This window comes from Blennius ocellaris, assembly GCF_963422515.1.
Source record: "Blennius ocellaris genome assembly, chromosome: 1".
NCBI classification, from domain to species: Eukaryota; Metazoa; Chordata; class Actinopteri; order Blenniiformes; family Blenniidae; genus Blennius; species Blennius ocellaris.
The window spans coordinates 35,579,249-35,605,173 of NC_137650.1; the positions used below are offsets into that span (position 1 = coordinate 35,579,249).

Below are 25,925 nucleotides of genomic sequence, written 5' to 3' on the forward strand. Positions count from 1 at the left end.
GAAATATGATTGAAGAGCCTGCAACCCCAGCAGCATCATAAAATGACCATGGTTTGAGTTTGATAGGTAATTACAGTAGTTTCCATTAGTATCAGTGCCATGGTTGTTGGGTAATGGGTCATCAAATCACAATTAACTTGAATTAGCAGTTCGCTGTAGCGTACGTCGACCATAAAGCCACAGTTTACAGTCGTGTTCCATTCAGATGGAGTGGAGATGTGGAGGGCAGCCTCTAGGTATGGACGCTTATTAAAAACATTGATGCTTCATGAACAAATACACTCGACTACAACACAGCAGCAGAGATAATCCCACTGAATTACCACAAATTTAAAGTGGGTGACGGCTATATTTTAACATCTATTTTCTTCCTGCCTGATCGTCGCCTTCATGGCTTCAGGGTTTTCTTTCGACTTGTTAAATCTAAAATATCCCCACCAGGGCACAGACATTGATATAGTGGTGAGCACCCCCCACCCCCAGATCCAGAAAAATCTCTGCTTTGAGTCCAGGCTTGAGGGCCTTTTATATTTTATCCCACGAGTTCCAGCTCCTACCTTCTGGCAGGAGATCCAGGGCCTCTAGAACCACCAGCAAAACTCATTTCTGCCAAAATCTGTCAAACTGCTTAACAACCAGCAATAACCTGGCCGTGCAATAACCTACATGCTGCAATCAGGTCATATCTGTTTAATAGGATCTGTGCATTATTGCCATATTATCCTGTGTATATATTTATATGTGTACGTTTTCCCTGCAAAGTATGTCGCTGCTGCACTTTCTTGGTCGATTCCTTTCTTATTTGTTTTGAAACCCTTTATACCTGTAAAGTGAAAGAATTTCTCCACAGCCACAATAAAAGTATGTCTTATTTTTCTACTACCAGAGTCTGCATGTTGTCCCTGTGCGAGTCATTGTATTATTCAACTAGAAAACTAGCAGGTTATGCAGCGTCGCATGCAGAAATGACAGAGTAAGGATGGATATTTTTTTATGTCTGAATAATTTTATCTTGTCTCAATGTGTTATTTGTCTAAAATGTGTTCTGCGCCAACAGGCAGACGGTGTTTTGCTCCGCATTTGTCCGCCCGGCAGGCACCCCGAGCCATCGCCACTGTAGGATGTATTTCTATAGCGGTGGCAGTAATGAGAGAGTTGACAGTTGTTATCAGTTTGGCTCGGCTGCGAGCTTTAATGAGCTTTTTTAAAAAAAATAAAAAATTACCCCACTATCGAACATTGCGGCGCAAGTTTCATCGGAAGCCCTCGTATATGTTATTTTGTAAATTATTCAAGAAGTGGTGTTTTAGCCACAGTCCTAGTTTTAAAGTCAGTCTTTGGAGAAGGATCGCTGCTCAGGGAAACATGGTATTCATCCAAACTTTAATGGTGCCCAGTTGTTTACAAAAAAAGAATATTCAGACTGCCTTCAGTGAGTGCCTGATTGTATAATATTGCTTGCTAAGAGCTGGAACCTTTGTAGGTTTTTAAGGACACCGTCGAGCAGTTGGCGCTGGATTCTGTACGTTTTACTTTGTCCTCAAAGCTGAACTGAAACTGAAAGGGTTATAACACAGTATTACCTCTTATAATCAGAGCCCTGTCCTCTTATTAACCTCTGTCCTCACATTCACCTCAGGTACTTTCGGTTTGAAGAACCGGCTCAAACCAGCTCTTGTTTACCCCAAAAACTTTACCTTTGCCATGACGTATGCATTGACTCATGTAGAGACCACTATCTGACTGTGACCAATCACAAGCATGAAATACCTTCTGAGACCAAATAAGGGGTCCGCCGAGGTCAAGAGGTCAGGTTCAACTGTATAAATCTTATGCTCCGTCAAAGTACGAGGCTTCTATTCTGTACTCTTGTAGTGCATGTATGGTTGCCCTGAATGCATTCAGTACAATAAAGACTCCTGCAATTCATCCAGACAACGGTTTGACTCTTCTTCATAACCAAACGGACGCGCGGAATTGATGATAATTCCAACAATTTGGTGACCCCGACGTGATGAAGAGGTAAATACTTCGGATGAAAATCTTCTTCACACTGATAGACGATCTTGGGCCGGCCACCTGAATAAAAGGTAAGAAGGTATTATCCTTCAAAAATTCAAGGTCCTCTTCCAGTGTGTTGAGATAAGTAATCTGTAATTTTGATAAAATACTGTTGTCTGTTTGAATGGGAAATTGGGAAATAATTTGTATTATGGGTCGCCCAGCAGTGGGCAGGAAATAATTACTGTAGATCTTGACCAGATTATTGTGTGAAATAATTTGTATTATGGGTCGCCCAGCAGTGGGCGGAATAATAACTGCAGATCTTGACCAGATTATTGTATGACCGGCCCGTACGCGGAGGGCAGGAAAAGATATCCGTGTTGCGAGTCACGGTCAGACTCAAAATAATTGTATTCGTGTAGAAATTTGGGCTTGAAGTTACGTGACGGCTGGGTCTCGTGAAGTAAAAAAAAAAAAAAAAAAAAAAAAGAGAGATAAGATGGAAGGTGAATTTGACAGGGAAGAGGACTGGTTCGACATATATGATGTTGCAGAAAACGAAAATGGACAGAATCTTGAAACACAATTCAAGAATGCGGTGAATATATATGTGGGTAATTATACCAAGAGAGAACGAGATAAGGTTAGAAAAAATGCAGAAGATTGGTTTGAGGAGATGGGTAAAGGAGGTTGGATATCTCGGAAGAGTTCAAGTAAATGTTTGATGGGAATATGCGGTAAAGCTGAACAATGTTACTTGAAAAAGCTGAAATCTTTGGAAGAAAAGGGACTGGTCGGATTCTCTCGGGGTGCGAGAAAAAGGAGAGTATCGCATAGTAAGATCAATGAGTGGAAGGGCATTGTGAGGAATTTATACATGACTGCACTGGTGTGTGAAAAAAATTATAAGAGAAAGTCAGATGCAGAAGTGAAAAAAAAATTGAAGACTCAGGGGGAGAGGAAAAGAGACGGAGTGAGAAAGGAGGGGGGGGCCCCCTCAGCGCGCCGGCTGTCTGTCTCAGTGAGATTCCTGCTTTTAATGTTGATGCAATGCCTTCCTCCTCTGGACTGTACCCCACATTACCTGCACCACACGTCAACATAGATCCTCCACCTCAGTACGAATTACCACAGTCAGACATTCCACCCAATCCGTTCAATCCATTCCGAACCACCTGCATGCCCACATTTGAAATTACGAGTGGAGTGTTAAAAGGAGAACTTCATGACAAAGGGGCTCCCACGGGTAGATACGTGATTGAAAAGCCACCAGTTCAGCCAAGATCAAAGCTTTCAGCCGATCCAATTTACCCATACCTACTGGCACCGACCCCAGATGCCAAACCCAAAACACGAGACAGAAAACCATCAACCCTGACTTCTCCCCAGACCTCCTATCCTCTTGACCACTTTTTGGCCCCGACAGCGTCTTTTGACAGCATTCCTGACCTCCCCCCGTGCCCCCTCCCCGCGCATTCCTCCCGTCCCCTGACTCCCTCTGACAACCCCCGCCGTCTACAACCACCTCTGACCCCAGCGCTCACACCATCACAATCCCAGACTGAGACTCCACGTAATCGACCAGACTCACAGGGACTCCTTGCTTCATTACAGCAGTCATTGCGGCAACGACGGGTTAGGATGAAGCAGCCGGAGACTGACGCAGATAGCGACAACGACGAACAAAGCACAGAATGGGGAGACGATTCCCAATCTACATCACGCACACCACGGCGACATGACATGAGTCTCAGAAAAAAACAACCTGCAGGCGACAAAGGTAGTCAATTTCCGCTGTTCACAAAAATGGGACCCAATGGTCAGGTGAGCACGTACAAGGCCTGGACTTTCTTAGAAGTACAGGGCATAGTGGATGCCCTGCCTCCCATCGCGGAGGGGGGCCTCCGCTGGTTGAATGGGGTACTGAAACATTGCACCGGCATGACACTTGCATGGGGGGACATGAAAGGAGCCATAGGCAGAGCTTGCACTCAGACACAGTTTGAAGCAGTGGTTAGCCGCTCAGGCTTAGGAAGTCTGTTTCTCGATACTCAGTTGACCACAACATTCTTCACTTCCCTTACAGCAGCCCTCGAGGACGTCTTCCCTGTTCCTCCCTGTTCAGTGGAGGATCTCACTTTTGAACTAAAAAACAATGAGTCCGCTGATGAGTTTATACAACGAACGGAGAGTGAATTTATTAGTAAAACAGGTTCACACCCCTCAAAGGATGCAACCACCGGACTAATGTATAAACTAGGAGTAGAGAAGGGACTCCCGTTACAGGTTCTTACTAAGCTACAAGACGACCCCGAACACAACGCCCGTCCGTTGAAAACATGGAAGCTGCACGTCACACATCACTTAAAAAGATATGTAGATCAAAACCGCAAGGAAGGCAAGGAAACTGAAATCCTTCAGAAAAAATTGCTTCACATGCAGCTAAAAAAGGAACAGAAAGTACAGGCTCCCGTTAGGCCTAAAGAATCCCCTCCGACCCAAATTGACGATTCAAGTGCTTCAATAATACCTGTGATGTCTAGTGTGATGTTTCAGGGTCGCGGAGGTTTTGGTGGACGGGGAGGAGGTCGTTATCCGGCGCCACAACGACAGATGACACCTGGAGGTGTTGATTACAGCACCGCCGTCTGCTGGGTATGTGGTCAGGTTGGCCACATCTCCCGGAACTGCCCGCAAAACAACCAGCAAAGGGGGAGAGGCCGTGCATCTGGCTGGAGAGGTCCTCCACGGATGCCGCCACCTGCTGGTCAGAATCAGGTGATGCAACCTCATTTCATGCCACCACAACCGTCATGGCCGACAGGCACATGGGAGGCTCCTGCCCAACAACACATGCCCCCGCAGCAACAGCAACCGCCGCGAGGAGGCAGTTATCCACAATGACGGGGCCCGGAACCAGTTTTGGAACCTGGGTTGCAGGAACCCAGAGTTCTTATGACAGTCGGTGAACAACAATTTTCTTTTATGGTGGACACAGGTGCTGGAACATCCACTCTGAACGAACTGCCACGCCAGGCTGCTCTCTCCAAAAGATCTATTGAACTCACTGGTTTTGAGGGTCAATCAACTTCCTGCAAATTCACAAAACCCCTCCTCACAAAGTTGGGTGCACAGACACACTCCTGTTCTTTTGTATATGCTCCTCAGTGTCCAGTAAACCTCCTGGGAAGAGACCTGCTGGCCGTGTTCACACCTTTGCTGAAATGCCATTCTGCTGGCATTCAAATGACATTGCCTGATGGAACTGTATTGAACTGCTCAGATGATGTGGCTGCCCTTATGCTCCCGTTGTGGGAAACCAGCAACTCGACTCAAGTTGCTGACATCTACTGGGCTGCTGTGCAGATCACCGCACCAAACTGGAGGTCTGTCACTGATTTTGTCAACAGCTGGACGCCATGGATGATGACTCTCTCTCCCCTGAGACCTCCTCCTGACCCTCTGCATTGCACTATGTACTATGACAGATATGATGACACTTGTTATTTGGATGCATTTGACAAATCTCTTGCAGACTTGATGGACTCCATGACCCCAACCTACCTGGTAGTAGGTCCGCCGGGTGCATGTTTATCCATCTCGCTCACAACAGAACAACGGGAGTGGTATATGATGCGGACACCACCCCCACCCATGGTACCCTGTGCACCACACGTCACACTGCTAATTAGCCCCAAACACACCGCCAAAGATCTAGGGCCTTTTGCAGCAGACTGTGAAAAGGCCACAGACTGGTGTACAACCACCAGATTGGACCTTATGTATTCTAAATCCTTGCAGGCTTATCGCATCCCCGTTCCCCCACATCTCACAACATTCTCTGTAATTTATGAACATCATCTTCTCCCACGATCACATGGCCGTGAAACCACTGACTCCGAACACACTGCAACGTTGTTGTCTTCCGTGCCCGAATCTGTTTGGTCCACAGGAAAAGACGATGTCGGACATGTCCAGACTACTCCGGTGACCTGGAAACACGACCCCACCCCGGTGTGGGAACGTCAGTATCCGATCCCAAATGAAGCCAGGTTAGCAATTCAAGGTACCATCGATAACCTTTTGATGGCTGGCGTACTCCAACCAACGACGGAGCCTTCTCCATGGAACACGCCATTGCTTCCAGTAAAGAAAGGCCCAGGAAAGTACAGGATGGTCCATGACCTTCGAGCTGTGAATGCGCACGTAACCACGCCTGTTCTCCCAACCCCTAACCCATTTACTGCCTTGTCTCAACTGACCCCTGAACACAGATTTTTCACTGTCATTGACCTTGCTAATGCTTTCTTTTCGGTCCCTATCTCCTCGCAGGTTCAGCCCATGGTGGCATTCACGTGGGAGGGAGTTCAGTACACCTACACGCGTCTGCCCCAAGGGTTTGTTCTGTCTCCTGGCATTTTCAATGCGGTTCTCCGTAAGGTTCTGTCTCCTTTGTCACTCTCGGAGGGTGTCCTCCTCATCCAGTATGTGGACGACATCCTCCTGGCTGCACCAACTGAAGAATCTGCTCTAACTGCAACTCACAATCTCCTACTTCATCTTAACGCTTCAGGTCTGAAATGTTCCCGTGACAAACTGCAATGTGCTCGCACACGCGTGACTTTTCTAGGACGAGAAGTCTCCTGTAACGGCTCTGGCATGTTGTCATCTCACCGCTGTGCTGTTCTTTCCCATCCTAAACCTGACAATGTCAAACAAATGCTTTCTTTCTTGGGTTTGTGCAACTTCTCCAGATTCCATGTCCCAGACTATGCGGAACGCACACATATCTTGCGGCGCCTGGTAAACGAAAAAGGCATGAGAAACCTCACTGCTAAGCTGGACTGGGACATACATACTGAACGAGCGTTTGTCTCGCTTAAACAACTTCTTTCTTCTGCTGCTGATGCTGCTCTCCCTGACTATACACTTCCTTTTCACCTTGATGTTTCAGCAAAAACAAACAGTGCTTCTGGTGTGTTGCACCAGAAGCAAGGGGGAGAGAGAAAGGTCCTAATGTACATCTCCACACCATATGAACAATATGAGGCACGACACGCCCTGTGTGAAGCTCTGGCATCAGCAACAACTCGATTACTACAAAAAACAGCACATGTTGTTATGCAACATCCACTGACTATACACTGCTCACATGAGCTAGTTCAGTTAGTGGACAGCAAAGCTTTCACAATGACATCAAAACGACAAACAGACATTGACAAAGCGCTGACACAACCACACATCACATGGACACATGAAGGAATCAATATGGCCGACGCTGTGTTGGAAGGAAAACCACATAACTGTACAGAACTGACTCTACGAGAAAACAAACTCAGAGACGGACTGCACACGACACCCATCCCAAACCCTGACCTCACACTCTACACCGACGGGTGCTGTCACAGAGATCTTACAGTAAACGAACTAGTTTCAGCATGTGCAGTGGTAGAACAGGAACAAGACACTGGCTATTTGTACATAAAAGTAAGCAAAAAGATTGAAGGGAAACAATCGGCTCAAAGAGCAGAAGTAGTTGCAATGTGCGAAGCATTGGAGCTAGCTGAAGGTTGCACTGTAAATATTTTCACAGACTCAGCTTACGTTTGTACAATAATACATGTAACCCTGACAGAATGGATCAGAAATGATTTTGTTACAGCTGGAGGTGAACAGGTGAGACATCTCCCAGACATACACCGACTTCTACGAGCGATAAACCTACCAAAAGAAGTGGCTGTTGTTAAATGTAAAGCACACACAAATGGAATAGATCCCATTACCCGAGGAAACCGTGCAGCTGATGAGGCAGCCAAAATGGCCGCCGGGTACCAACCAGCTGACACCCAGATGGTTCTAAGAACCTCAGAAACACTTTCTGAATTAGAACCTGAACAGGAACAGCACCAGGTTTCCCCGGAGGAACTATCCGGCTGGATATCAAAAGGTGCAAAGAAGGATGAGAAGGGCATATGGAGAAAAGACGGAAAGATTGCAGTCCCACAATCCACATTGATAACACTGATACATGAAGCACACAGTCCATCACATTCAAACCTGAAGGAAGTTTGGAGGAGGTTGGAAAAATGTTGGTGGCATCCCTACATGTTGCAAGTATGTCAAAATGTGTTGTCTGAATGTGTGACGTGTGCACTGTACAATTCCAAACCAACGACTAAACCAGAGCCCGGTAAAGGAGCTCAGACCCAGGTAACAGAACCAGGACAACTTGTTGTAATGGATTACACCGACATGCTCATTCCAGTTAATGGACAAAGGTACCTTCTGGTACTAACAGATGCCTGGTCAGGGTGGCCAGAGGCATATCCGGCTCGGCGTGAAGACGCCAACACAGTGGTTAAGTGTTTGGTGAACCATTACATCCCGCAACACGGGTTCCCCAGAGTGATACATCAGACAATGGAACTCATTTCAAAAACAAACATCTTCAATTAGTGGAGAAAATGTTGGGACTCAAACATAGGTTCGGATCGGTTTATCATCCCCAGTCTCAGGGACTGGTGGAACGGATGAACCGCACTCTGAAGGACAAACTGGGAAAGATTGTTCACTCCACCTCTATGAACTGGCTGCAGGCTTTACCACTGGCACTTATGTCAGTCAGAATGTCCCTAAGTGGGACAAGGACACAGACGCCTTTTGAGGCATGCACGGGTAGACCTTTTCCAGGTCCCCAGACTCGACTGGTAACGTACACAAATGAAAAAATCAATGCACAAGCGAGAGAAGTTGCTAATCAATTCTGCAGACTCTCTGATCTTCCAGGTGACCCGAAACCAGACGAGGCTGCAGTCGCTGACATTACAGGACAACCAGCCCTGCCCAAAGGACAGGTGTACCTGAAATCCCTGAAACGAAAGTGGTCTGAACCTCGCTGGACCGGACCATTCGCTGTCACCGAAAGAACCTCCCATGCAGTCCGACTCCAAGGAAAGGGGGACACCTGGTACCATCTATCCCACACGACAACGGCGCTTCCCTCTTCGGCTGAAGAGACCGGACGCCGTGAAACACCTGCTGACCAGCAGGACCGGACCTCCTCGGCTGAGGAACCAAAGACCACCTCAACAAAAGAGGCAGAATAATCCTCTGGTGGCTCATCAAGGATCAGGTAGTCCACCCTGATCCTCGGCGGGACGAGAGATCGGAAGAACGCCCCAGGAAGGAAAAGGTGCAAGACCTCCCTTCACCAAGAGAGCGAGAAGGAGTGCTCCTCTCCAACAAGTGGTGTGCCAAACCACCTCCATAGTTCTCTCTCTCTCTCTCTCTCTCTCTCTCTCTCTCTCTCTCTCTCTCTCTCTCTCTCTCTCTCTCTCTCTCTCTCTCTCTCTCTCTCTCTCTCTCTCTCTCTCCTCTCTCTCTCTCTCTCTCTCTCTCTCTCTCTCTCTCTCTCTCCTCTCTCTCTCTCTCTCTCTCATCTCTCTCTCCTCTCCTCCTCTCTCTCTCTCTCTCTCTCTCTCTCTCTCTCTCTCTCTCTCTCTCTCTCCTCTCTCTCTCTCTCTCTCTCTCTCTCTCTCTCTCTCTCTCTCTCTCTCTCCACATTTACGCTGTTTATTCCGCTATTGAAGTATCATAATCATGTTTGAAGTAATTACTTGAATATAAGGTCTCAAAATGATGTTTTGACAGGTTGTGATTGTTACATTTTTGGACAAAGCCCAAAAAAGGGATAAATATATATATTTTTTTAGTATCTTTATTTTTTAGGCACATTTCCTTGTGTTGAGCTTTGATAAGCTCAAAAGGGGGATTGAAAGGGTTATAACACAGTATTACCTCTTATAATCAGAGCCCTGTCCTCTTATTAACCTCTGTCCTCACATTCACCTCAGGTACTTTCGGTTTGAAGAACCGGCTCAAACCAGCTCTTGTTTACCCCAAAAACTTTACCTTTGCCATGACGTATGCATTGACTCATGTAGAGACCACTATCTGACTGTGACCAATCACAAGCATGAAATACCTTCTGAGACCAAATAAGGGGTCCGCCGAGGTCAAGAGGTCAGGTTCAACTGTATAAATCTTATGCTCCGTCAAAGTACGAGGCTTCTATTCTGTACTCTTGTAGTGCATGTATGGTTGCCCTGAATGCATTCAGTACAATAAAGACTCCTGCAATTCATCCAGACAACGGTTTGACTCTTCTTCATAACCAAACGGACGCGCGGAATTGATGATAATTCCAACAAAACCAAGCTAATTGCGGCGCTGCAACATTAAGGGATTAACGACACCGTGTGAGGCAAAACTCTAATAATCACACAGCTTTGTATAGACTGGAAGCAACTAGCTAATTACTGATGTGTACATTTTGTAACTATTTGTTAAAATAATGAATTATTTAAGAGCATTTCTGAACAAATTTGGCGATTATTGCCAAATAGTATGGTTATTTGTCAAAATTGGTCAAAAACAGTCTGAATGAATCGATTCATTGTTCTTTTTTCAGTTTATGTGGAAAAACACCACAAGAGAATTAGGGATAGGAAGAGAAGAAACCCTGAGCAGCTGTGGAAAAGGCAGAAAATACGCTTTGTCAGCCACAAGTTCTACGTGTCTCATTGGTATTGATCAACAAGCCTTTTTTCACCCTGGGCAGGTATATTAAGGTCATTTTGTGGTATGCAGCAGTAAAACCTGGTGTGTTCCAGAAACTTGTCAATGTGGTTGCAACTCTTTGAACGACACGAGAGAGATAATTGTTTGGCGTTATGTCTCTGGACGACAGCATTTCATTATGACGACAGCATTTCATTATGACGACAGCATTTCATTCGCCAATGGAAGTTGGGCTGAAAAGGTTACATTTTTGTCTGCGTGTATTTGTTCATTTATTGCTTTGTATGTATGAATTTTACCAATATTTCACGAAAACTACTCACCCGATTTGCATGAAGCTTTCTGGAATGATTTGTCATCATCCAAGGGCAAGTCAAGTTTAACGGCGAACATGCTAGTGATGATAAATCGGTTTCGCAAACAAACGTGTCATTGATGGAGGTCTGCGGTCTCCCCGGTGCCTGTCAATATACGACTCTTTTAACAAGTGACTATTAGGATACACTTGCCCTGGTAAATATCAATTGTTATTGCACTCATCTGATCTTCTGTCACTGCTGTCATGACACCGTTCATCATGTGAGAGAAGTTTTTTTTCCTGACGTGGGTCTTAAAACTTGAAAATGCTTCTTCATTCTGCGTCTCCTGTCAAATAAATGAATGAGCGTCTTCACGAATCGATGTAAAATGCCATCAAAGCCGAGTCCTTCACAGTCTGATAGGTACGCTGTATTATTGTTTTGAATAACATCGAAACAGTAATTACAGTTCTCTCTTAATGTTTCCAGTATTGATGGCATCTTAACCGTCTTTGGAGACAAAGTTTTACTCAGCCAAAAACATATTGAATTTGAAAGAATATGTCTTGTTTATTCCTGCATGCCAATTATATTTGTCACTTTCAAGCCATTTCAAATAAAATTGTGCTTTTGTACGTTGTTGGTTTTTTTTCCTCCAGACTGGTACCAGAAAAGTGTTACCCATGTGTATCTTATTTTTTAAAGGCTCACTTGAAAAACAAAAAATCTACTTTATTTTGTCTCAGCAGCTGTTTGTATTGATTGAGCAAAGTGCTCATCTTTGTTTCCTTAAACTTACCTCAGGCTGGAAATGTTGCTTCCCTTTTTCAGTCTTCAAGGACTAAATCTTGATTCGCTGATTTGCTCTGACAGTGGACCATTTGCAGAACCAATATGAAGCAATCATCCATCTCCTATACATGCTTTATTCAATTTAGGGTCGGGGTGTGTGTGTGTGTGTGTGTGGAGGGGGGGGGGGTCTGGATGCAAGGCAAAGTATTGGTATCCCCTCGAGAGGTCACCTGTTTGTCACGAAGAGACAGAGATGAAACAGTGACAATTGAGTCATTCATCAGCCAAATTCATATGATTATGCGAACAAACTTGTACATACACAGGGAGAACATGGAACCTCCGCACAGAAAGGCATTCAGCCGGAAATTAAGCCATTGTTATCCCACACTGTGGCAATCATGCAAACCACTACACTATTATGCATCCTCGCTAAACAATAAAGGAGGTCCAAAACTATTGATACCCCAGTAAATGTTGACATTTTATTTAATTTATGATCCAATATTGATATTCCAGCTGCCGCCAACATCGATGCCCTTCCGGCGGTAGGCAGCCAAGTTGGTGCAGAAGATATGTGCCAGTGTTTGTGTACATTGCCACATTGCATTACGGTACAACATGATCAACCTGCAAAGCTGCAAAACATCTCATATATACACAGCTCTGTCTGCACAACGTGCAATAATAGATCTCAATTCTCAGGTTTGACGAGGCGTAAATCGCACATTTCAGAGGACTGGGAGCAACATCGCATTATTGAAAATTGTGTTGGAGCAGTGGGACATAACAGGCAAAGAGCCGGCCATTGTGCAGCGCAGCAAGCCGGCAGGTACCCAGTATGTTCCCAGTACGTTGAAATGTTACGGTAAATGTCAAGACAAACAAAAATAAATAAACAAAATGCAGTGTGTCAGGTGATGTGTCAAAAAGTGAAAGCTGTGGGAAATTAAAGTGCAAGAGACATGTTCGCAAGACCCAAGACAATGTACAACACAGACATATATTGTATGATAGCAGTCACAGTTAGCTCGTGAGCAGTGCACACATATTACAAAATAAAATAAAGTAAAGTAAAATGAAATAAATACACAGAGGAGTAGTGCATGCCATTTCAAATAAGGGCATCCAGTAAAGGAAAATCCCAATCCAATAGTCTCTGGGTGTTTTCACAGTGCTGGGAGAATGTGAATCAACACATTGTAGTTAGTTTGGTGATTCTTGCTCCTTGATATCAACACATTTCTAAACTAATGGCTGTGCGTTTTGTTCTTGTTCATTTTTGCCATCGCTTCAGTTTTCTGCCAACCTCAGCTCAACCATCATGATTGTGACTTATCCATTTTATTTGATGTATTTGATGATACGACCCTCAAGGTCAAATAAAAAGCAATGAAGCCCAAACGTCTTTGTCCCCTGCAGCTTCGTCAAGCCACTCCCAGACCAAACCGGAGACACTGGAGCACAGCATACAGACATCGGTGTTCCCAGGAGTTCCTGTTGTCTGCTTTCTCTTTCAAACTTCACCATCATCTGCCACTAATACCCTTGTCTCCACTTCCCTGCAGGATATCTGACGGTATAAGAAGAAAGTCTTGATCTGAGCCTTCTGACCCCATCAAGTCTGCAGCGAGTGGATTAGCTGCCTTCTTATGGCAATCTGTTTGTAGCTTCTTGATCTCTGTTGATGTCCTTTCCTTTTCTCTTCTTCGATCCTTTACCCCCATCTGCAGCAGCAGAGAGTCTCCATTTCTCAGTCTGATTCTGCAAAGGCACGTTTTTTTCTTTCCATCATTGCCCATTCTTGTCATCATGTGGATAGCTGGATTCCTGAGACGACTGGTAGCTATTGGTGCTCCATACGTGCATGGAATCACACTGAATTTGCATGTTCATAAAGTAATCAGACCAATTGTTTAAATTAGTTGTTAACATATTCCTCAAACAGGTTTGATTATATGTGATATGCTCACTGAACAAGCCGAAGCCCATAGCTCATCAAACTGCCTTTTGGCTCAGACTTGTGAGTATTCAGGAGGGTTGGCACACTTCCTGGTTTTGCTGATTTCACACAACACCGCACAGAGTCCAGCTCTTCAAGTCAGCCTGACTGAGACTGTTTCAGTCTGCACCAGACTACGAGTGGTGAAATGACTGACTGGTGCAAGACTTTAAAACGATGGCTATGAAAGCACATCGAACTCTGGATATTGGCACTGTGAAGGGTCAGGAGCTACTTTGGATGGGATACGTTGGTTCTTTCGTAACGCCTTGTCATGGAAGCTGGTCAGTCAGTGACCGATATTCATTCAACACCTCCCATCAAACCATGTCATGTTTATACCTTTTTTGCTGGCTGGAATTCTAGAAACGTCTCAGGTGTGAAAGTAGATGATTGATTTTTACTTTTGCAAAGTTTCATAAAGGTAAAATAAAAAAAGCTTCCATAGTTTTCTATGGAGAGCAGAGTGAGCATGGAAACTGCTGATAAGAAATAAGGAGTATGAATTTTAACTAAGACTGAAGGGAAAGAATCAGATTAGATCCTCTTTGGAGGGCTGCGAGGGAGACTTGATTAAAAGTGTTTTTAGACCACAGACTAAAGGTAGGAAATATGCACCTTCTCCACTGCGCCAAGAAATTATTCACTCCATTGCATCATAATTCATTTTGTTGTGATTTCTGTCGTTTTGCCTTCGAAGTCCAGGATAATAGTGGTCAAAGACTTTGGAGTTCAAAGGGCCAAAGATGAAAAAGAAACAGCCGAGCTCACTGCCCAGGTCCAACCCACTGAGCCGACTTAAGCTCATTTGAGCTGACAACACGGACTTTTAATTGACCAGGGACTGGTGGGCTGATCAGAGAGGCAATTGGGTGGCGAGGCGGCCCTCTGGTGTGACATTTAGCAAGTGTCTCATTAAGGCGCCGACACATCATGGTCAAATAAAGGTTTCACAAAAGGGCACACTTCATCATAGCACAAGTGATGTTTTTGAGGCTGATGGAAATATCAATATTTGGGAGAGAAAAAAAGTCTTGATTGTGATGCCAATGATGTATTTTTGTGACACGCGCATAAATCAGGAGTGTAATATTTGTTTAGTTCATGTACACACTCCAGGTTAATTGGATCTTACTAAATATCATCATTGATAGCGTCGCAACCTGCACTTTAATTTAGAGTGATGCTATTTGGAAGGTTGACAAATGAACTTCAAGTGGCAGTTGGGAACACAAGGTGTCCGAGTTACTTTATTAAACTAATGCTCAACAACATGTTCAAGTTGAAAATGCAAAACTTATGAAATGCAACTTTTTGAAAATGCTCCATGTAAGCTGCTACTCAGCATGCGCACATCACTGCTTCCAGAACTCCCAATCCATCTTCTGCGACTTGGTACTTTTATAGTTGAGAGAAACAGCAATAGCAATCGCTGATGATTGGGAGCAGGAATCCAAACAAAAAACAAACAAGAAGGCCGTTGCTCGGCTAATCCCCCGCCGGAGGGCTTTATATTTTCTCACAAAGCCAGCTCTAAGGCAGCACACTTGGTACACTAGAGGGTGTTCCATGGGTCCTAGTAGATCATTATGTAGAATCTGAAAGGTCTTCTTCATAAGCTATGTCAAAATACGTCTCCAGAGCCCAAAAGGTGTTTTTATGCACTTAGTGACCCTGTGACCTGATATACAAATTAGGTCCTGGTCACCATGGTGCCCCTTCTCCCCAGGTGGAGTGTCCATGTGTGAAGTTTGGTGACTGTGGGCCCAGGAACTGCTGAGAAATGAGGAGAAATGTTTATATGAAAATACATGTATTGTGCAACCATGACGAGCAAACTTCAGACCTTACCAATCTTCAAGGTCAAGGTCAGGTCTCTTGGTATGCTGGAGGGTGTCCCCAGAGTACTAGTAGGTGTGTATAAAATTTCAGAGCCCTAGCTCAAAAACCTAGGCCTCCAGAGCCCAAAATGTGTTTTTAAGCACTTCGTGACCCTGTGACCTACTTAATATGCAAATTAGTTCAAGGTCACCATAGTATCCCTTCCCCCTCTGAGATGTATCCACATGTGAAGTTTGGTCACTGTGGGCCCAGGGGTTGCCGAGATATAGGTAGAAATGTTCGAACGGACGGACGTACGGAGACTGTTTCAAGATCCCCCTTCGGGGCCTATCGGCTACGACGGGGGATAAAAACATGAGCAGCCAGACCTGTAGGGGGCAGTGGAAGCAGAAGCATGAAGCCATGACAGCCAATCAGAATCCTGGATAAAAACAACAGGACGTCACGATTTGTGACGTATACATCCACCTCCCCCAAGTTTTAACTAATTCTGGTTTGTGGTGACTCGTAGCTGCGTTTATGTGTAAATGCGCTCAAACACAGAGTAATCTCAGTTTGTTTTTCAAATACCCGGCTACGTGTAAACATGGCCAGAAGGTGAAGATGAAGACGAAGGTGAAAGCACTGAGAGCTGCAGCTGCTTTGTGTGGAAAGTCTCAGACTGCACAGACAGATCCTTGTTCATCCACTCCTACATGCACTCTGTAGTCTTGTAAAAACTGAATTGTAAAAAGTGAAAAACACAACAGTGCCAGAAAGTGTCAGCACAAATGTCTGTGTCCAGCACTTCAGAGGAACATTTCTGCTTCCTTTTAAACACTCAGTGAAACCTTGAAGATTATTAACGAATACAATGCGTTTTGTTGGAATTGTACGCCAAATATCCAGATATGTTCTTGTAAAAATATATTTTTTTAAACTGCCGCATTGGTACATTTTCCCATTGTGCTTTAGAAATGGTGTATCTTCTAATTAAAAACTGGTCTCACTCGGGACGCACCAATACAACTTTTTTAAAGGGCTCATATCGTGCAAAACTCTATTTCTTGTGGTTTTCCAACAGCACTAATTGTCCCCATACCTGGACCTGCTCTGGCACATGGCACCACGAGAGGACGTACTTCTTCCTCTTCCCAATATGGGCGTGTGTGGGCGGAGCCAGTCCAGCTCACACAGACACAGCAGATTCTGAATACAGCTCCTATGAGCCAATACTCAAATGGAGGAAAATCAAGGAGGAGCTGGAAACTCTGAATACGAGTTTTCTGGACCGGCCAGATCAGGAGGAGGAGGTGAACAGCTGGATAATATGAAATCTTTAAAGGACAAGTACCAGTAATCTAACCTTTAGCTACTTGCCAACACTGAGTACTGACTTTAGTTTATGAGACAGGATGAAGTATTGAAGCTGCGGCTGCTTCGTCACGTCAGTCCAGGACGAGAACGATTGTGCACAGACGTGTTTGCAGACAAGCATTTGGTTCAAGGTTTTCCAGGTCGATAGCGTGCGAGTACAACTGGGTGAACAAAAAACACAACAGTGCAGGACTTGTCAGCGCAGACGTCTGTGTCGAGCGCTTTACAGGAATCTTTTTGGTTATCTTCCACAACACTGCAGACGACCCTGCTTCGAGTGGCGGCGTCGTTTCTCAGGAGTACAACGTTAAGGCGAAGTAGATTCTGATCAGTGAAAGGTCACATACTGCTGGCCAAATCACAAGGAGGAGGCGGAAAATCTTCAGTGTTGCAAAGGGAATTAAATGATGATTGACTCTGAGAGGCTTCTTTTTTTTTCCTTTTTAAATTTGAAACCATATTCTCCTTGACATTAAAGACATTGCACTGGTGTTCGCGGGAGTGAGAAACTGCTGATGTCTGCAAAACAAATGGAGAAGCAGAGACGGAGTGAAATTACATCACAAGTCAAATAGATATGGTACAACATAAAAAAAGGCCGGTCAGCAAGTAGAGAATGGTAGACAGATGTGTTGGATGTGCTCTTCTTTAAAGGCGCTGCCTCAAATGTTACGCCAGGGTTATTGGGATATTTTTCAATGGAAATGGCCAAGTTTACTAGATTCATGTGGTACAGTGTGGTGACCTGTGGATATATAAGATTGTTAAAAAAAAAACCACACACACAAAAAAAACCCACACACACAGTGTGTAACAGGCATCAGTTGAAATGTATAATGGAGGAAATAATTGGAAGCGTAATGAATCAGTGTGCTCAGGGCAACAGATTCCATTTGACAGCACTATAGAATCTCCTCTAATATATTGCCTTCAAGTCAAATAAAGTGAGGTTCACTATAAATTATAAGAAAACCCAGCTGCGTTTTGGGGAATACAAGTTCTATTCTTGGGAAAACAGGTTTTGCTGCTCGTGATAAACTATCCCACAAATTGTCAGATTGATGACAGTGTAGTTCACACTGGAGCAGATGTCATGTAAAAAAAAAAATAATAGCAGTTTTATTTCGAAAAAAAAAAAAAGATCCTGGCACTATAGTCTATGTTGTTCACACTCCTATAACCAATATAATTATACCTTGTAATTATATTTTCTAATTGTTGTGCTATTGATTGATTGAACACTATTTTGAAAATGAACACATTTGAAACACCTGGAGCTGCAAGACGATACAAGACATTTGTATTTGTAAATTGTTTCCGTCTGCTGAGGTCTAATTAGCTGCCAAGTGGGTGGTGTTTGCCAAATGGGAGTCCTGGTGCTTACAAGTGTTCCGCAATTATAGCACAGCATTAATAGTCAAATCTGCCGCTAATCAGTGACCGACACCGAATCACTTGGACTCGTGCTCGTGTCCGGCCAAAACACGATCTTTTGAAATGACTCGGTAAGATCCGAATGGGGGTTTGTGACCCAGGCCTGGTTCTGTGTGCAGCTCAGAACTGATGGGTGTTTAAAAGCAGCTCCTCCATCACAACAAGCCTCCACCTCATTAAAACCATTTACTCTCTCGGCACATTAGCAAGCAGCGCTTTAAGAGCTGTGGATCAAGGAGCAGATGAAGTGGGCAATCTTGAAACACTTGTGTACGCTCTATAAAGATATTGCAGTCATTCAATGTGTGTCTCGATACAACCCCCCCCCCTCCGAGCGCGAGAAGTTTAGAAAGAAGAGGTGGCTTTGGGCTGTGTAATTAGACGGAGTATTTAATTAGGTTTGTGTGCTTAAGCAGTGAAGCCTACTCATTGTCACAATGCAGCTGACCTTTACTTTGGGGAAACTTTTCCACAGATCCGTTTCCAAGTTGTTATTGTGCAGGAATACCACATGTTCACACTCAGCTGGGCGGGGGTGCGTGAACAAAAAGGTATTAATCATATAAAATGCTCCCATGATTATATTATACCTTGGACGGTGATTAAACCAATATTGTCTCAACTCATGAAGACAAATGCGTTCAGTTACGAAACATCCATCCATCTTCCGCACCACTTTATCTGCATTATTCACCTGTTTAAAAACTGAATAGGTAAGTGTGTTCCACAGTGGTGTCGTGGCGGAAATGTTCATATCCAGAAGTTTCTGTGTGAAGTTTACATGTTGTGCTTCTGCATTGCTTCCACAGTTCCAAAAAATACCCCAGAGCTATATTCTACCTGGAGCTGCACGAGGTAGAGCGCAAAACTTCGACAAAGTTTGTTTGCAGAACCGGGTTTGCATTGCTAGCATGTTAGTCGTTAGCTCATGTCGATGCTAACTAGCCTGTCAGGTAGCTATATCGCTGTGGGAAACGCTGCGCAGGGAGCGTCTCCATGGCAACAGATGCTGATCTCTGTTGGAAGTCGTTATGTTTAACCACTATAATCCTTCATCTCCTTTGATCTCCACGAGGAGCCTGTCTCATCCGCTTTGTATTTGAAATATTTTCCACAGTTTTCTGGGATTTATTCAGAAATAATTAGCCGTAAACGTCCCGGAATCAAGTGGATTGGTCCTTGGATGATGACTAATCATCCTTGAAAATTTTATGCAATTCAAAAGAGTAATTTTTGTAAAAAAAGTTGGTAAAATACATACATAGACACTTGCTTTTTTTTGCACGTGATGATTTATATAGTAATTTATTGGTTTGTATCTTTTCAGCTAAACGTTCATTGCGAAGGAAATTATTTGAGGGTGTTTGGTGACTGTCTAGATGGGTCTTCCAAAGCTAAAATAAAGGAAGCCAATATGTTAGAGAAAAAGTCACTGGGTGCAACAATAAAAGTCCCGTCATCCATCGAACGACAGGTGACCATCGGGTCCAGGATGATAAAATCACCAAAATCAAGGAGAATAAAATGTTAAAGTCCAAAAGTAAAGCCGATTCTCTGCAGGGCCTTTGATGTAACGTTTATTGTTGTCTGTGTGGTTTCATTAGAAAAATTAACCACAGCTCCCACTAGTGACCCAACATACTAACTACATTGTTGTCAGTGTTTCTTCAGTCTCCATGGAAACAGACAGCGTTTTCAAGATGTTGCTGTGTAAACGGGAAACTTTTTTGAAATGAAAACCCAAAAGCCATTTATGTTTTCCACTCTCACCGCAAGAGAGCTCGTTCTTGTTCTGCGTAACTTTTACATGAAAGCAAATCAGTCTATTTGTGCAGCAATTTCCATACAGTTCTGTAGCAGAAAGTTCTTTACATGCTTTAGAAGACACTAATAATAAAAGATAGACAAACTTTGCCATTTATCTGATTAGTTTTAGTCCAAACTGTTCAAGTAACTTTATTCATAAAGCAGACGAGGTCAATCATGAAGGATTAAGGTCGCATGTCTCATCCTCTCCATGGCATTCTTCATGAGTAGAATTTTGTCTCGCTGTCTCCAAGTTACTGTGACATTTTGACTATACGAAGCTTCACAGACCAAAAACAATCCGGTGAGCCGAGGAAGGCCGCCGAACGCCGTCTTCTTTTCAAACCTGTTATATCACAACCGCCGCCGCCGATTTGTCGGAATGTTTCCCCTCAACAATTAATCAAATCACAGCAAAACGAATTGCATTAACTTCACAAGAGACTCTATTACCGTATTTCCCGCACTATAAGGCACCTAAATACCTACAATTTTCTCAAAAGCTGCCAGTGCGCCTTATAGCCCGGTGCGCCTTATATATGGAAGAATTGCTCTACTCCAGACTGCTATTTGACAGCTGAACAACCAGAAGCTTTTATTTTGACAACTCTAACCTCACAACCGGATCTTCAGAGCGGACGACACTCCACACAACACCTTCATCACTCATGGTTGCACACCAACATTCTAACAAACCAAAATAAACTAGATGAAATAATTACTCCCTAAACTGGGGAACAAAAACACATAAACACAATCAACACAACACCAAGCCCAACAACAACCCACAATAACCTCCAACAACACAAAACATGAATTCCCATCATGCCTTGCATCCTGAGCTCCTCAGTGCAGCCGATAGCTGCAATGAATTATGGGAGTTTCTGTTTGTGGTGTTTTAAATGCAATTATTGGGGGTTCTATTTGGTTTGTGGTGTCGGTAATAATTGTGTTGTGTTGTGTTTTTGTTGCTTAGTTCATGTAGTTTAGTTTATTACCGGTAGTTGTAAGTTGTCAACCAGCAGTGAAGAAGGTTTTGTGTGTAGTGTCCTCCTGGCATAGGCTGCAGGTAGGACTATCAAAATAAAGTGCATGCACCTCTCTGGGTGTTAGAATCAGTGGAAAATGTAACCTAATGGCTTTGAGCTATAAAGGTTGCTGACCACTGGTCTATTCCATGCACCTTATAATGTGGTGCGCCTTATATATGAACAAAGTTGAAAATTATGTCGATCAATGTAGGTGCGCCTTATAATCTGGTGCACTTTATATTGCGGAAAATACGGTAGATGTTTGTACCGAACAGCGTTTTCAAATAGGTTCTGTGTATATCTCAGCTTGAACTGAAGTCTGGCGAACTGTCTTTTTAAAATATTACAATCATCCCGGGCCGGATGGGAGTCAGTCGAATGAAAATGGCACGAAGAAATCCTGCTGTCACTTTGGTCACATCCCAAGCTGGAGTGTTTGATAGCGAGCTCGGGCATCTCTCTTCCCCCCTGCTTCCGCTTTGGCCACCGGCGGTCGTGAGGTTTAATGGGGGGGGGCGTTTGCAGGATCCGCCACGAGTCTCTAAATCCTGGCCACAAGCCCTTTTGTTTTCTTCACAGCGAGCCACAGAGAGAACGCTCTCAAACTCGTGAAAAAAGATGGATTACGGCTCTTAAAATAGCAGCGCACACCTGTGGGATAGCGCTTTCCCAGCGTGGACGCCGGTGACCAAACGTCACATGAAGGAGACGCCGAGGCCACAGAAGCTCCTGAAAGCAGTCGGCGGGTTTTCAAAGCCCCCAAAAAGGTTTTCACATCAAGCGGTGGTCTATAAACCACGGCGTGCTCAGTCGTACTGTCGATTGGCTGGAGACTGTCGGGTATTTTAAGCCGATAAAGACTCTGGGAGTTTTGGGATCGACTGTGACGTTTATAATATTTCACGCTTTATTGTTATTTTTTCTCCTTGTTGAGATTTACGTTTTCTTTCTGCAACATTTGACAACGGGACCGTTTTAGAATTGAATTTATTTACCCGTGTTTATTGTGTGTCGGCTCAGACTCCGACTGATCTCAGGACCCGCCTCCTGAAAACTCCGCTTATTTATGCTTCCGACATTTTGCGGTTTATTTTCCACCCTGCTGTACATTCACGGAGGGAAGTCGTTCATCCTCGCAGGCAGACTTTGTAAATTAGAGTCTTGTTTTAACGTTCACGTCACACAAGACAAACTTTACTCACAAATTGGTTCCATCTGCAGAAACATAATGAGTCAAAGTTGTTTTTGATGAACTCATAATGATCTCACATTTCTGTGCAGCAGCTTCAGATGTTGTGTTTTGGGCTTTTATATTTTTATTTTGGAAATTTGTGTTTGTAAATGCATAAATAGCACTCTCGCCTCGTAGCATGTAGATAGGTCATGGTGTGAAGGAGAATCTAAATGTGGATATGTACAGAATGTAGTGGTCTTTTATTTTAGACTCACCTCGGGTAACGTGACGTCTCACGTTAAATGATGGCGGCACTAAAAATCAGCCTCTATTAAACACAAGTCTGATGTTCTTTGACTGTATTAGGCCTCATTTATACAACATTTTCAAGTGAAAATGGAAAACCTTCACTGTGTTCTGTGGTCCATTCACGAGACAGCAATGCCCAGAGCCAGTGAAAACACATCTTTTTGAAAACGCTCTGATGGAAATGGTAAAAATACACATCTTTGAAAAGTCTCTGATGCCATCTCTGAGGAAAACAAACAAATAAACAAACCGATCATCTGCATATGTATGAGCAGTAGTTTTATAGCTGACAGTCACAGTAATACCAATCCAACATTCTCAACCTTGGTAATATTTATAACGTAGTGTTCTCTGGGGTTTCATTGTCCTTTTCAGAAGTGGTGGCTCATTATTCATTTATTTACTTATTTTTTGCTTTGATCCGATGTTTGTTTTGTTGTGTTTTCATCTCATTTTGCTTTTGTTGTGAATCATTTTTATTTGTTTCCCACATGTCCAAAATAAACTTCTTGAATTCTATTCAAAACAAACAACAGCTCCAACTGGTGGACAAGCATGCTCACTACATCCTTTTCAGTATTTTTGTTGTCACTTTGGAAACGGCCACTGCTTTCAAATAGTTTCCATGTAAAGGTGAAATAGTTATGAAATGAATGAATGAATCAAGAAACGTGTTCAAAAATCTATGTATTCTTTGAAATACATAGAGAAAACTCGGTAGTTTTGCGACACAGAGCGCAGCTTCTCGCAGGCCGGTTCTGGCCAACGGGCTTAATGTTTCACACGCCGTATTTAAAATCTGAGATGTCGAACAGCTTTGTTGCAAAAATGTACTTTTGATCACCGAATGTTCTCAAGTGCACATTGACGGGAGGCGTGCAAGTGTGTTTGTGTGTGTGTGTGTGTGTGCAGTTTAAGTGAGGACCCTACAAAGGTCAACTTTATCTTCTTAAATCTAATTTGTCCTGACCTAAGGTGGCGTCGGCGGCTTCACATTGACCTCCCGCAGACACACCGTGAACCCGATCACAAACATGCTCACTCATTTCTTTCCCACAAATAACCATTTATTCTTCACACATTTACCGAAAATTACAGTTTATTGAAAGGACACAGAAAGGTCAGAGAACACAGATACATGTAGCTAGGAGTTACTACTCAGTGCATGGCACATTCTCAGGGAGACGACCCATTGTGAGTCTTTGGCTCTTTGCCTCTGGAGTGTTGGAGGCAGAAAGAGTGCTGAAATATTAAATGTTGAACAGTTGGCCAGCCAACTTGATCCTCTATATTTCAAAATGTGGAGGAGTAAATTAACCTTGCTACAATGAGTGACAAACAATATTCTAAGTTGGGTAGTAGGAGTAGTAATAGCAGTAGTAGTACTTTTTTATTGGTCAATTTTATATACTCATCACAGGATACAGTGTCAGACCTCACCAGTGCAAAGGGAATTTTCTAGAAAGATCACACATTTAGAAAGCAGTGTCCTCACTCAGAAAAAAACTCATAAGTAAACAACAAATGAACAATCATGAAACAAGTTACCAGTGCCATTGCTACCTTAAAAAAGAAGTTCTAAACGCATGCCATTTTACTATGAAGGATTCCAGATGACAGTTTGAAATCTGTTGACAATTCCAGTGTCTCAGCTTCCGCTAACAATGCTGTTGTGTGTGTGTGTGTGTGTGTGTGTGTGTGTGTGTGTGTGTGTGTGTGCGCGCGCACATGGTTTTTGTGTGAGTGCGCGAGTGTGTGCTCTTAGAAAGATCCTCCAGGCAAGACAGGAGCTCTGCATTCCCGATGATTTGCCGTCCGCTCAGTTGTATTTATGTGGCTTTGTCTTTCTGCTGCTGCCTCCGTCTGCTCCCTCGCTGTCGTCTGTGGGCTTTGTGTCCAATTTTCCAGTCTGGATTTGGCTCATTTGCTGTTCGGTTCAGAAGATAAAGGTTCATAATGAGTAAGACTGACACAATGAAGACATGTGGTGGCCTGTAATCAGAGCGGAAAAGGCTCCTAAATGCAAGTGGGATACAAAGGATGAAGAAAAACACATTTTTGGCTGCTTAAAGATAATATTTTTTTGGGGCCAGCTTTTTTTTTATTTCCGTCTCTACCACAGACTTATAATCGCTCCGATTCGTTCTTAATCCTCATTCTCTGCACGTAACTTCTATCCTATTAAGGAGCTCCTTCAGTTGACGCAGCTTCATGACGGTTTTCTGGAGGATGCGTTTGGTCTGCAACCTTCATCCGGCCGTTCACTTTTAACTTGTCAACACTGCCTCCTCACACATTGAGAACCTCTCGAGATAAATCTTCCAGGATTCAGAAAGTTCCAAAACACACATTGTAAAATACAATCACAAAGATAATAAGGAAATACAGTGTTAAAGGGTTTCAGTTGTTTTTTCACCCACCCAGTCGACCAACCAGCCAAACCCCAAAACCATGACGATCAACATTTAACTATTTAGTTTACTTTTAAAGGAACCCATGAAAACACTCCAACTATAAAGTATTGATTCTATAGCATATGGAAACTAATCAAACTAATACCAAAAAGCGGGAAAAACCGTCCACGAACTCTGAACCGGAGCGAACAAGAGATCTCTGGCTTTGGTCCCTTTGCGAACGATATTTCTGTTATAATAATTATAATAATAATAATAATAATGGCTTGGAAAGCGCATGCAGAAACCATTTTTCATTCACACCAGTCACGGTGAGCTGCCCTGGGGCTGCTGACGGAGGCGTGGCTCCAACCAACATTCATACGAGGTGATGTGCACAGAGTGCCTTGCCCAAGGACACAATGACTTGAATTGAGTAGGATTCGAACCTCCAACCCCATCGGTTATTGGACGACCCGCTGCACCACTGAGCCGCGGTCGCCCCAGGCGAGCGGGCAGGGTGAGAGGACGGAGGGAGCTAACCGCTAACAAAGCTAAGCGCTAACCGGCTCCTGTAACAGGTTGCATGATTGCGGAGAGAAAACAAGAGTCTCTAAACACCCCGGGTCTTCTGATGGTGGTGGTGACAAGAGCTCAATGTGCGTTTTGCAGACCAAAAGCATCGTCCAGGGAACATCGTGTGGACGAGATGTTCTCGAGTGGCAAAGCAAAAAAAAAAAAAAAGCGTGGAGGAGAAGAGCTGGTTAAAGGCATTGGATATGAGCGACGGTTCATGAATGACACTATTGTTTTGTTCCAAAATTCCCACAGAGACATTTTCATAAGATTTTTTTATTTTGCAATTGTCTCTTTGTTTTGCATAAATTCAGTGTTTTCTCCAGG

At 43.7% G+C, this 25,925-nt stretch overlaps 1 protein-coding gene across 1 annotated transcript in view; it reads right to left on the reverse strand.

Annotated features, from left to right (window-relative positions):
- Positions 1–24,448: 24,448 nt before the first annotated feature.
- The window catches only part of luzp2 (leucine zipper protein 2), a gene marked incomplete at both ends in the record, with an annotated part of 197,397 nt that continues 195,920 nt past the window's right edge, over positions 24,449–25,925 (reverse strand). Inside the window, one exon of the mRNA XM_080501168.1 lies at positions 24,449–24,556. Within this exon, the coding sequence (XP_080357294.1) occupies positions 24,449–24,556 (108 nt within the window). The remainder of the gene's footprint in view (positions 24,557–25,925) is intronic.